This window comes from Phoenix dactylifera, chromosome 9 (assembly GCF_051530095.1).
Source record: "Phoenix dactylifera cultivar Ajwa chromosome 9, Ajwa_hap1_PhDact_Kaust_v1.1, whole genome shotgun sequence".
Taxonomy (NCBI): domain Eukaryota; kingdom Viridiplantae; phylum Streptophyta; class Magnoliopsida; order Arecales; family Arecaceae; genus Phoenix; species Phoenix dactylifera.
The window spans coordinates 14,087,345-14,100,754 of record NC_143198.1 but is presented as its reverse complement, the minus strand read 5'-3'; the positions used below and the strand labels follow the sequence as shown (position 1 = coordinate 14,100,754).

At 48.7% G+C, this 13,410-nt stretch overlaps 1 protein-coding gene across 5 annotated transcripts in view; it reads left to right on the top strand.

Annotated features, from left to right (window-relative positions):
* LOC103696973 (5'-3' exoribonuclease 4-like) overlaps nucleotides 1-13,410 on the top strand; it is a 50,500-nt gene that overhangs the window by 13,312 nt on the left and 23,778 nt on the right. For 2 of the 5 annotated variants that reach the window (XM_039117855.3, XM_088704241.2), the window contains exons 5-10: nucleotides 144-263; nucleotides 350-412; nucleotides 585-734; nucleotides 886-1,050; nucleotides 1,250-1,327; nucleotides 4,277-4,363. In XM_039117855.3, the coding sequence (XP_038973783.2) occupies nucleotides 144-263; nucleotides 350-412; nucleotides 585-734; nucleotides 886-1,050; nucleotides 1,250-1,327; nucleotides 4,277-4,363 (663 nt within the window). Of the gene's footprint in view, nucleotides 1-143; nucleotides 264-349; nucleotides 413-584; nucleotides 735-882; nucleotides 1,051-1,249; nucleotides 1,328-4,276; nucleotides 4,364-13,410 lie in introns of all 5 variants that reach the window. The other 3 variants (XM_088704240.2, XM_088704242.2, XM_039117854.3) reach the window with 2 other exon arrangements.

Here is a 13,410-nt window from a genome sequence, read left to right as displayed (position 1 = left end):
ATCTGATGTTTGACTTAGGATCATACTGGTTCCTTTCTCAGCGATGTAATCGCTGCTGGTTTTATTTCGTCAGTCGCTCTGGTTTTCAGGATACTTCTATGTAAATGTATTCATGGAGCTATGCATTGGATGATTTATTGAAGGTTATCTTGTCCGATGCGAACGTTCCTGGAGAGGGTGAACATAAGATCATGTCATACATTCGCTTACAAAGAAATCTTCCTGGTTTTGATCCAAACACCCATCACTGTCTTTATGGTTTGGTTAGTATATTGCTAATATCTATTTTTGTCATTCCAACTTTCTTTTCTATTCCCTTTTTCCTCTAAATGGCTTTGCGATTGTGCAGGATGCAGATCTAATTATGCTTTCTTTGGCTACCCATGAGGTCCACTTCTCAATTTTACGAGAGGTCAGTCATATTTCGCCTGTAATTTTCTATGCACTATTTAGGTATCCCCATATGCACTAGTGCACATGCATGCATGTCTTTGTGAGTATGTGTGTGTGTATTGCAATGCATCATATTTAAACATTGATATCTATATCATTTTGACCAGAAAACTTTGTAACTGACTGTACAGGTGATCTCCATGCCAGGACAACAAGAAAAATGCTTTCTCTGTGGTCAGATTGGGCATTTTGCAGCTGACTGCAAAGACAAGTCTGGTGAGCAAACTTCTGAGGATGGGAAGGCTGTGGATGATACCCCAATTTACAAAAAGAAATATCAGGTGGAATTCTGAACATGCAGCTTTTTTCAACCTGTTGTAACAATCTTGACTAGTGCATGTTTTTATTCTCTTTCCCCTTTCATCCATTCTCAAAAGCTTTCCTTAATATTAGATTTGTCTTCATAGAATTAACCATTCAATCTATCAGCAGTTTCTTAACATCTGGGTTTTGCGAGAGTACTTAAAGAATGATTTGGAAATACCTGATCCTCCATTTGAGATAAACTTTGAACGGCTTGTGGATGATTTTGTCTTTCTCTGCTTCTTCGTGGGAAATGATTTTCTTCCCCACATGCCTACGTTTGAAATTCGTGAGGTTAGATTTGATTTCAGGACTTGACGACCTGTATTTTTTGTTTTTGTTGTTTAGCATGCATTTATTAGTTGTAAATCTCAATTTTAGAAAATCTCAAATGCAAATACATAATGCTCAACAAGCTGAGACTCTTTCATGGTTTCTGTGCTCAAAAAATTTAAGGGGCTTCAAATTTACTGAAGTTTTTTGGACGCTGTAGGGTGCGATAAACCTGCTTATGTTTATTTATAAAAAGGAGTTTGCAGCAATGGGTGGTTATCTTACAGATGCGGGTGAGGTAATTTTTCTCCTCCTTTTACTGTATTGAGCCACAAGTAGAAGTCGTTCTATATTGTAGCAAGTGCTTGTTGTTCCAGATGTCAAAGATGAATTTGAAAGGACATTCAAACCTTCATTATCTGATTTCCCTCCTGTATGTTATGATTTCAAGAATATAATCACAAAACTTTTAAGGTATAATTATAGTTTTTTCTTGCTTTCTTTTTTTTCTTCTATGCTTATGATTTTAGAGGCAGCCTCCACTAAAGCTGTGAATGCACTAAGTGGATACCACTTACTAAGTCTATAGATTAGATTTTTTGCCAATATATCTAGACCAACAGTAATTGATTTTAGCAAAAAGTAGAAGATAAGAAATCTTCAGTTTAGGAGGGTAGTCCCCAAGGTTCGCCGTACCGTTGCCGCACTAGTATAGGCGTACCGAGTGTCGGTACAGTATGGTATGCGGTACGCCAAGCGTACCGATACCGGTACCCATCGGTACGGGTACGGTACCCTCGGTACCCGACCGGTACAGCATACCATGGTAGTCCCACTGCTAAATTTATTTGTTGACAATAATAAAGGCATGGTCTGCCGTATCGGCCCATATCGGCCGGTACGGGCTGGTACGTACTGGTTTGGCCCTAGACCGGTACCGGATCCGCATGGAATCCGGTACCGGGTGGTTTTTTTAGGAGAGCCGACCGGTACGTGGTTTGTACCGGTTGGTACCGGTTGGTACCGGCATCATACCGGCCGCCGGTTCGCACCGGTACGTCACTTTTTTTTCAAAACAACCACAGCGCCGCGCCGTATCGTGCAGGTACTGACCGGACCGGTACCGTACCAGTCCGGTCCGGCTGGTCACCGGTACGCCGACTGGTACCGGTACGGCGGACCTTGAATAAAGGTGTATGCAGTAATAGAGGCAGTGATGGATGGACACAGACATGAGAATTGGATTGGGAGATGCGTTTGTGTGTCTAACTAGGCAAGGAAGAAAAGGAAAATTGGGGATATGTAGGAAAAATAATCTTAATTGAAGCATGTGTTTAAGTATTGCATAAAATAAAACATTAAAGGATATTGTTTGTTAAGGTTTCCTCCAATGCATGTTTCTCATCCAAACTTCCAATTAGCTTAAGGATTTGAGAAAAAAATGACATTTTGTAAATTTTAATACCCACAATCATAGCCAATCTCTGAAAAGAACAAAGGCTCCATTTTAACATTATTATAGTGGGTTGAACTTATTGTGGGTCCAACTCTTTACCCATATCCGAAAATTGCTAGTTAGTGTCTAACACCTGACCGATACATATCCAACATGGATTATGGAGCTAGATGCGAAAATAGAATTTACAGTAAAATTGAATACAGATGTTTGCAACAACTTCAATAGAGCAAACAATTACTAGGACTTCTAAGGGGAAAAACAAAAAAGTAGTGTTGCCAATAAACCACCCATTGCATTTTAAAAAGAATGAATGACTTAGTCCATAAAATGCAGATCCTTTTGACACCTGATATATAATTCCAAATAGATTTAGAGAATATTGTATGAGCTTGCAAATGTCTCCCAAGCATGGTTTACTATATTGACACATACTGCTCGGTACCAGGAATACTGCACCATTTTGGTCGTATAGAGGTTTGATACGGTACTGTACCAACACAAAGCATAGCTGCTGTCTCATCTCCAGTAGTGTGCCATGTGCCGGTATGGTGGTGTACCATACTATACCACTGGGCAACCAAAATGTGCCTGGTATCAGTACAACAAACCTTGCTCAAACTCACAAGTACTGTTAACTCCCTTATACTCAGAATCCAGCACAAGGACCAACAGATCTAATGTACTAGAAGCTCCCGATATTGCACATTTTTTCCCTTTTTATTATAATATTGGAGACTCGTAAAACTAATATTAATGGACATGAGAACCAGTGAAGTATGGATACTTTTTAGAGTAGCCGTTGCTAGATTTGATCTGTATCAGATTCTGAAATGCCTCAATTAGAATCTGGTACATGTTAGATACATCTCGTGAACATTCATTTCAGTTATTTCTTGAACATCTCTCGAACAATTATCTTAGCTGGCAGGTTTCAGGTTGTGTTGATTCAACACCCAGATATACAATCCATTATGGTAAATAAAGCCTGATTTTACCTTCACCTATCATGTGCCATACACACAGAGATAGAGATAGAGATAGAGAGAGCTATAGAATTTTTAGTGGTAAAAACATAGATATATTCCTGTGTATATAAAGACAAATATTAATTTATTATTTTTATCCTGGCCATTTGTATCTTATGATTTTGGGATGTGTATCTTGTATCTATGTGTATGCTTCATTATTAAGAGCATGACCACAATGAACTTGAAAACAAGTAATGGAGAGGCTTGTTTCTCCACTAAAGATATGAAATATTTTCTTATCATTTAGGGAATCTTTCACATTGTCATGAGTGAGAGCTGATCTTGAAACAAAATCTTCATGAGTCAAAACATTGAAATTTAAATGTTTTACCCTATCGGACACTGAACTTACAAGACAGGTAGTTAACCTTGACCATTACTTTTTGGTTACTGTTCTGTGTTTCCTAAATCTTTTTGTCTTCTTCTCCCTACTCTATTCACAAGAGCACTGCAATAAACATCAATAAAACAAAAGGTGGAATTGAGTTTAGTGTTAAATATATCACAAGACTCAAGGATAGTGCTCTAGCAGGAAAAATAATAAAAGAAATGATGATTGGATTCTGTGTTGAATGTGATACTCCCATAGTATAACTGGGCCTAACCATCTTACAGCATTATATGATTAAACACTACTATTCTATCGAGATTTTTTAAGTGTCCTTGTAATTATCTGGTTGATCTGTGGATATATTTAATAAGTTGGTGAATCAAAATGTAAGGTCAAACTTTCTCTAACTTGAGGATTTTATGTGTATAGGTTTCATTGGATCGGGTAGAGCATTTCATCCAGTCAGTTGCCGTTTATGAAGAACAAATTTTTCAAAAGCGTGCTCGTATTCAGCAGGTGACTTGCTATTCATATGTTGTTGGTTATCTTCTTCTTTGTTTCATAACATATGCCTTTTCATTGCCATGCTATCCATGTGCTGTTGGGTATTGGATCTTGGCCTGGTTGATTTATACTTGGTTCTTTGATTCGTAGTATATGTTTTTCTCATGTCAGGCTAATTCAAATATTGAACTCTTTTCAATCCAATTATTGAGTTTATGACAAGACTTTGCCTTTTTTTTTTCCTGTATACATAGGAATAATTATCTGCATTATTTTAATATTGAGGAGCCTGTTGATGCAAAATTTGTTAGATCTTGTTACATGGAGCGAAAAAGGATTGGACCAAAAGATGCTAGAAAAAAAAAGAGGTGGGGTAGGTTAGTCATTATTTAGCAGTATCTTTGGAGAGCCTTACCCAAAAGACATCAACATGTTTGATAGAGACCGGATGCTAAATCAAATATAGTGAGAGAAACTGACTTAAAAGCACTTACTGTCTTTCCAACTTCTCCCTTGCAATTGACCTTCTCCTTTCTTTCCACTCCTTATTGTTCCTTTCCATTCTTTCTATTCTAAATTTTTGGCATCTTTGCATCCTTTTCCTGTTCTATCTCCTTTTCCCTTCACTCCTTCCTTGACCTGCACTTACCCCTTTATTTTGGCTCAGTTGGATGATGGAAGGAGTGTGTACAGAAGTCTTAGTGAAGAAAGAAAAGTACTCTTGAGCTGTTGCATCCAGAGAATGAACATATTGGGAGTGCAAGGGAGTGATGTGATTGAGAATATAGGGAGTACTGGAATTTGTGCCATAGATGCTTAAGGGTCAGCTCAAGGTTGTATGCTGGATGCTTCCAATCACCTTTGTTTTCATTATTAATGAGATAAAATGGAAAAGGAATATAAACTGGGGAGTTTGTCTGCTTAAAAACAAGGAGAGATTGAAGATCAATCATCTTTAGGACAGTAGCAGGAAGGACAGAAAGAAGAGATGGAAAGAGGTGCTTAGAAAGGAGAAAAGTAGTTGTTTAGTTAGTACTTGTTCAGTGAGTAGTTTGCAACTTATGGAACTCCATAGAACCTGTCACAAGGGAGTTACTATATCATTGTAAATCTCGGACTCTTAAGTACCCAAATGACCAAGATTTTTTTGACACCAAGCCTGTTCACAGGATGGATCCTAAGCTCCCTAAAACTTCGCTTTCCTATTCAAAACTATTCCAGTAATTGAAAACTTAAAACTCAGTTTATGAATTTCTAAAGCAACCAACTATATAAAATAATTCTGATTTCTCACTTGTCTAATTGCCAAAAATATTTATAAAGTACACAATTTGAAATTGGGGTTTCCCAAGTTTCCTCTAGTGTGGGGCCTGCCAGGCTTCGACTGCACTCTTTTTTGTAGAAAAGGCTGGCCCTTCTGCCCCCATCCCCCCCTTCCTCCTCCTTTTTCTTTCTCTTGAATAGGCACATGCGGTGCATGTGCTAGGCACTAGTAATAAGAAAGTAAACAGTGAGACTCTGCATTGTTCCATCAATTTGCTGCACTGGGAGAAAATATACCCTTCAGTTTAGAAGCTCTAAATATCTACAACAATAATAAAGTAAACAATGAGACTCATGTAATTTTGTGTATTTGCTGCATTGGAGGAAAACTTATCCTCGGGTTTAGAACCTTCAATTTATTGGGCCTTCTTGGACAACCTGTAGCGGCAACAGTTCATGATTTCGAGCTCTTTGCAGCCAATGTAGTCTTTACACTTTTGCAATATTTAGGCAGCCTGCCAGATGATACACTCTCGATGAAAATTTGGAATTCGAGGCACTGATAATGAAGAGCAATGGAAGTCTTGGTAGTCTCATAGGCATTTAGGCTATGTATTAACTGACGAGGTAAATTAAAGGACACAGAAAGAAGTGAGCCCTTCCTATGGGGAATAGTTAAATTGAGCAAAGAGCTATTCTTTTATCCTCATTCTCACACAAGTATACACATAGTGAATGGGCTAGAATCCATTTGTGGCAAGTTGAATGTTAATTATGTCAATGCAAATTAAAAGACAGGCTATTCAAAATTGAGAATCTTCATTTTGTCATGATCCATAATTTTTTAAAATGCTCTGAAATATGAAATCAAATGGTTTCAGGTGTCTTATGGATGGCAATTGAGAATTGTCTTATGGATGGAAATTGAGAATCCAAATTGTGGACCGTGATACATGCACTAGATGTATATAGAGGTGTGATCTACGTGTCATAAAACATATATGAACCATGGTTTGTTGTACTAGTACATACTGCCCTGTATTCGGTGTATTGTACCGTATTGGTACCAAATCGAGACTTGGTCGGCCGGGGGGGGGATACTGAGTCTCATTATGTCAAACCAACACATATACCAGGAGTACATGCATTGTACCAGTTTTTAACGATGCTCATGTTTACTTATTTTTAACTTTCAGAATAATAACTGTTACGGGGGAACTAAGCCGCCACGCTCCACGTGACCGGCACGCGCGCCCATGAAGACTACGGCTGTCCTTTGATCCAGCAATCCGACCCCGAGTCGGACATCTTCGGCTCCACAGCCCGACCTCGAGTCGGCTGTCCTTTGATCCAGCAATCCGACCCCGAGTCGGACATCTTCGGCTCCACAGCCCGACCTCGAGTCGGCTGCCCTTTGATCCAGCAATCCGACCCCGAGTCGGACATCTTCGGCTTCGCAGCCCGACCCCGAGTCGGCTGCCCCTTAATCTAGCAATCCGACCCCAAGTCGGATGTCCTCAGCAACGCAGCCCGACCCCGAGTCGGCTGCCCCCTGATCCAGCACTCCGACCCCGAGTCGGAGATCTCTTGATAACGACAGGCTGCTTCCCAGAGGCACGCCGAGACCTCCTGCTCCACTACTCCCTGCAACGGCTGTATCCGATGCTGTTCCACGATCTCCTGTATCAACCGTACAAAGCGGAACTCCACTACGCCCTGTCATGGCCGTACCCAGCGCTGCTCCACGACGCCCTGTAACGGCCATGTCAGTGGCCACTCCATCGCGCCCCACGATGACAAACCCCCCTGAGAGACCCCCCAGCCAGGTATATATGCGGCTGGGGGGAGAAGGGGGGGTAAGCAATATCTTCCAGAGCACTCTCTTGCTTGCGATTATCATCTCTCCTCCTCCTCCAATCTCCTCGGACTTGATCGTCGGAGGGCCCCCACTACCCCAGTGGTGGTGCGAGGCTTGCTTGCAGGTTTTTCGGTGGAAGGTGGAGCGTAACCAACACCAACCAAGACAACTCAGATGGAACCCCGTTCACACCGCTGTGTCAATCGTTCTCGGTTTGGACCACCAGCAACAGTTGGCGCTAGAAGGAGGGCCTGATCTCAGAGCGATCGTAATGGCACGGCGAGGTGGTCGTGGAGCTTCCAATGCCTCCGGTCGCGGGGCCTCTCGCGCCTCCGGCCGGGAGGCCGCTGCGTCTCCAACACATTCTCAGCAACACTCCACCGTTCCACCCCCGATTCAAATGGTCGAAGCCGCTCAGTTCGACCAGTTAGCCCAGCAGGTCCGCACCCTCGCGGAGGCGGTGCAGAACCTGCAGGGTGTGATGTCTCGGGCGTCGCAGCGGGCCCAGGAGCCGCTGCTCCCTGAGCGCTCACCTGTCCTCCTTAACCCGCGCTCCTTCCTCTCCCATGGGGAGGAGCGCCGGCGCGAGGGAGATTCTCGAGCACGGTCCATTCTGCCGGGACCGTCCCATCGAAGCTGCGCGGGGTACAAGAGGCGGGCCCGGGCGCGTTCCCAGACCCCCCAGTCCTCAAGGAACCCGCGCTCCAGTCGGTCCCCCTCTCGGTGCTCCTTGTCCCCCACCCATCGGTCGCGCTCCCTGGACCGGCGGGTGGACGATCTCCACCGACAACTCCAGGTCCTGAAGGGCCACTCTAAAGATCCCTTCGCCGACTTGGAGATCTCCTCCCAACCGGCGCTTGCCTCGAGGATCCTGCGGACCCCAAATCCGCCGGGATTCAAAATGCCGGCGATCGAGCCCTATGACGGGGCGGCGGACCCGCGGGATCACGTGGAGAGTTTCAGGACTCTTATGCTCCTCCATGGAGCATCAGATCCTCTCCTCTGCAAGGCCTTCCCGGCGACCCTCCGTGGCCCAGCCAGGGCGTGGTTCGCCGGCCTGGAGGCTGACTCTATCCAGTCCTTTGACCAGTTCACTCGCCTCTTTATCAGCCATTTCGCCGTCAGTAGCCGGCGGCGATTGGTTTCCGACTCCCTCTTTGATGTCCGGCAAAACGAGGGAGAAAGCCTGCGGGATTACCTTACCCGCTTCAACAAGGCTACATTGGAGGTCCGGAACCTGAGCCAGGAGGTGGCTCTCTCAGCCCTGAAGCGTGGCTTCCGGAAGGGCAGACTCACCTTCTCCCTGGACAAACGCCTGCCGTGGAGCTTCCCGGAGCTGTTGTCTCGGGCGAACCAGTATGCAGACGCCGAGGAGGCAGCCGCCCACCGGAACAAGGAGGCCGCCGAGGCTCCTCTTAAAGCTCGGGAAGAAAAGGCGAAAAGAGGCACCCCAGAGGAGGAGCCCGACGCCTCAACATCGGCGCAGAAGCCCGTCACCGGCGAGAAACCACGGCGCCCCACGCCCTCGTTCTCCGCACCGACGCTTCAACCGGTACACCCCACTCCTGGCCCCCCGGGCCCAGATCCTTATGGAGGTCAAGGGGCGGGAGAACCTCCCGGTCCCGAGGCAGATGAAGAAAATCCCTGGGAGGAGGCCCTCTCGAGCGTACTGTGAGTACCACCGAGACCACGGCCACGACACCGAAGACTGCTTCCAGCTTCGGGACGAGATCGAGGCTCTCATCCGCCGAGGGCGTCTCGGTCGATATGTAAACGACCGACGTCCCCCCGCAGACCCGCGTCCGGCCGACCCGGCCCCTCAGGAGCCTCGGGAGCAGAATCGACCCGTCGCGGGCGTGATCCACACCATCACTGGGGGCTGCTCTCGGCCCGTGAGGAACGCAGGGGGCTCGGTGGAAGCATCAGGGGTGGCCGTCGCGAAGAGGCAGCGGGTCGGAAATGTAATCACTTTTTGTGATGAGGATGTAAAGGGGGTTCAGACCCCCCATGATGATGCCATGGTGATCTCCCTCACTATGGCGAACTATGATGTAAGGCGTGTTCTTGTGGATAGTGGAAGCTCAGCTGATATTTTGTTTTACGAGGCCTTCCAAAAGATGAGCTTGTCCCGACAAGTGTTGCACAAAACATCCACCCCCTCATAGGATTCACTGGAGACGCTATCTCGGCCGAAGGTGTCGTTGAGCTGCCTGTGACTGCGGGCGTTGCACCCGCAGAAGCCACGGTGCGGCTCGGGTTCTTGGTCGTCCGTGTTCCCTCGGCCTACAACGCTATCCTCGGACGACCCGGACTGAACGCCCTTCGCGCGGTAGTCTCTACATACCATTTGCTAATGCGGTTCCCCACGGCGGCCGGGATTGGAGAGGTCCGAGGTGACCAACCGACCGCACGACAATGTTTCCTAGCAACTCTCAAAGGGAAGAAGCCCGTGGAGGCCCTAAGCGTCGAGTCCCTTGACGCCAGAGACGAGGTGGCTTTGCGGCACGGGGAGCCGGTCGAGGGTGTGATCGAAGTTCCCCTTGAAGAGGGTCGCCCGGACCGTACGGTCCGGGTCGGTGCCAACCTCGACTCGGAAGCTCGGCTCAGGTTAGTGGAATTCCTCCGAGCCAATGCTGATGTATTTGCCTGGTCGGCGGCCGATGTACCTGGGATCGACCCGGAGGTCATTTCTCACGCCCTCAACGTCGACCCAACCCACCGACCAGTAAAGCAGAAGAAGAGACACTGTGCCCCGGATCGGATCCGAGTGGTCGACCAGGAGGTAGACAAGCTCTTGGAGGCAGGATTCATAAGGGAGGTCAGCTACCCCGAATGGCTGGCAAATGTCGTACTTGTCCGGAAGGCGAGCGGGAAGTGGAGGATGTGCGTCGACTACACCGACCTGAACAAGGCGTGCCCCAAGGATAGCTTTCCGCTTCCACGGATAGACCAACTGGTCGACGCGACTTCCGGATATCAGCTGCTGTCTTTCATGGACGCCTTCTCCGGCTACAACCAAATAATGATGGCTCCACAGGACGAGGAGAAAACTGCCTTTATAACAGACCGGGGGCTGTACTGTTACAAGGTAATGCCCTTTGGTCTGAAGAATGCTGGCGCCACTTACCAGCGTCTCGTCAACAAAATCTTCAAAGGGCAAATCGGCCGGAACATGGAGGTGTACGTGGACGATATGCTGGTGAAGAGCCGCCATGCCGACCAGCACATCGCGGATCTGGAGGAGACTTTTGCCACCCTGCGGAAGTTTCGCATGAAGCTGAACCCAGCGAAGTGCGCCTTTGGCGCTTCGGCCGGGAGGTTCCTCGGTTTCATTGTCAACCAGCGGGGGATCGAAGCCAACCCTGACAAAATCAAGGCCATCCAAGATATGTCCCCTCCGACCAAAGTGAAGGAGGTTCAGGAGCTCGCTGGAAGGGTCGCCGCGCTCGGACGATTTGTGGCAAAATCGGCCGAACGCTGCCAACCGTTCTTCAAGGTGTTGAAGCGCCCGAAAGACTTCCTTTGGACGGCCGAATGTCAAGTGGCATTCGACCAACTCAAGGAGTACTTGGCGTCTCCTCCCCTGCTGTCCAAGCCGCAAGAGGGGGAGATGCTCTACCTCTATCTGGCGGTCTCCCCAACCGCAGTCAGCGCAGTACTGGTTCGGGAAGAGGCAAAGCTCCAGAAGCCTGTGTACTACATCAGCCGGGTCCTACGGGATGCCGAGACGCGGTATACGAAGGCGGAAAAAATCGCCTTCGCGCTGCTCACCGCGGCCAGGAGGCTTCGCCCCTATTTCCAGGCTCATCCCGTCACCCTCTTGACCGATCAACTACTGCGGCAGATCCTCAGCAATCCTGAGAATGCGGGACGGCTGGTGAAGTGGGCAGTAGAACTTGGTGAGTTCGACATCCGCTACCAGCCCCGACCCGCCATCAAGGCCCAGGTGCTCGCGGACTTCCTCGCTGAGTGCACTGTGCAGGAGGCGGAACCTAGGCCGCCGGAAACACCCAGCCTCGACCTCCCAATCTGGACGCTTCACATTGATGGGTCGTCGAACCCCGAAGGTGGAGGGGCCGGGCTGGTCCTTACCAGTCCCGATGGAGTGATAGCCGAGTATGCCTTGAGGTTCGGATTTCCAGTGACCAACAACGAGGCGGAATACGAGGCCCTAGTCACAGGACTCAAACTCACCAAGGAGCTCGGCATCCGGCGTTTGAAGGTCTTCACCGACTCCCAGCTGGTGGTCGGGCAGGTCCGAGGGGAGTTCGAGGCTCGGAGCCCGACCATGCAGAGCTATGTCTGGAAGGTGCAAGCACTCATTCCCGACCTCGGCAGTGTTGACATTCAGCAGGTCCCAAGAAGCGAAAATGCCAGGGCCGACAGGCTGTCCCGCTTGGTGGGCGCAGACGCGCACAACTTGTCGAGGGCGATCTACCTGGAGACCCTGGATGCCCCGAGCATCGGCGAGGCCGGAGCGGTGATGGCGATTGATCCGGAGCCATCTTGGATGGACCCGCTCGTCGCCTACCTCGCCGAAGGGATCCTCCCAGAGGACGAAGATCAAGCTCGGCGACTCGTCATGAAGTCCGCCCACTACGTACTCTATGAAGGGAGGCTGTATCGGACCTCGTTCACCGCCCCCCTCTTAAGGTGCCTCCGCCCCTCGGAAGCGGCCTATGCCCTCAGCGAAGTCCACGAAGGCATCTGCGGATCGCACCTGGGGGCTAGGTCCTTGGCGCATAAGATCATGAGGCAAGGCTATTATTGGCCTACCTTGTTGGAGGACTCAAAGGATCATGTGCGGAAATGCGACGCCTGCCAGCGCCACGCCAACGTCCAGAGAGTCCCTTCTGTCCCCTTGGCACCAATCACTGCACCCTGGCCCTTCGCCCAGTGGGGAATGGATATCCTCGGACCATTTCCCGTCGCTTCAGCTCAGCGGAAATTTTTGATTGTTGCAATCGACTACTTCACCAAGTGGGTGGAGGCAGAGCCGCTGGCCACTATCACGGAGGTGCAAGTCCGGAAGTTCGTGAAGAAGAACATCATTGTCCGATTTGGGGTACCTCGGGTCCTCATCTCGGATAATGGGCGACAGTTCGACAACAAGCATTTCCGTGACTTCTGCGAGGAGTTCGGGATCGAGCATCGGTTCACATCTGTGTCGCATCCCCAAACCAACGGCGAGGCCGAGGTCACAAATCGGACAATCCTCCAAGGAATCAAAGCGCGAATCGGTCGGACGGGGCAAGCTTGGGTCGAAGAACTCGAGAATGTCCTTTGGGCGTATCGGACCACGCATCGGACCCCTACCGGGGAGACGCCTTTCAGCCTAACCTATGGCACGGAAGCCGTTGTCCCCGTGGAGCTCGGACTCCCCTCACCTCGGGTGGCCGCGCACCGACCCGAGGCCAATTCGGAACAACTCCGAGGGAACCTGGATCTCTTGGAAGAAGCGAGGGAAATGGCGCAGGTTCGGATGGCGATGTATCAGCGGAGGGTGGCCCGATATTACAACTCCAAGGTCCGACCGAAGCTTTTCAGAATCGGAGATCTGGTGCTAAGGCGAGCTAAAGCATCTCGACCTGCGGAAGGTGGGAAGCTAGCGCCAAATTGGGAAGGCCCATATAAGGTTCGCTGGGTAAACCGACCTGGCTCCTACCAGCTGGAGGCCCTAGATGGTCGAGAAATTCTAAGGAGCTGGAATTCCGCTAACCTGCGGATGTATTACCAGTAGAACGACGATGCCAGAAAGACAGTTCAAAAATGTATAACACTTTGCATTTCAATAATTTCTGGTTACAACGGCGTGCTCGTGTGATTACAAGGAATTCCCAGGGGGGAATTAGGGTGTAAAGAAAGTAAAGAAGAGGTGGAGACTCCGAGGAGCTGAAGATCTGGGATCCCGAAACCTCCATCTGAAGCGGTTGCAATC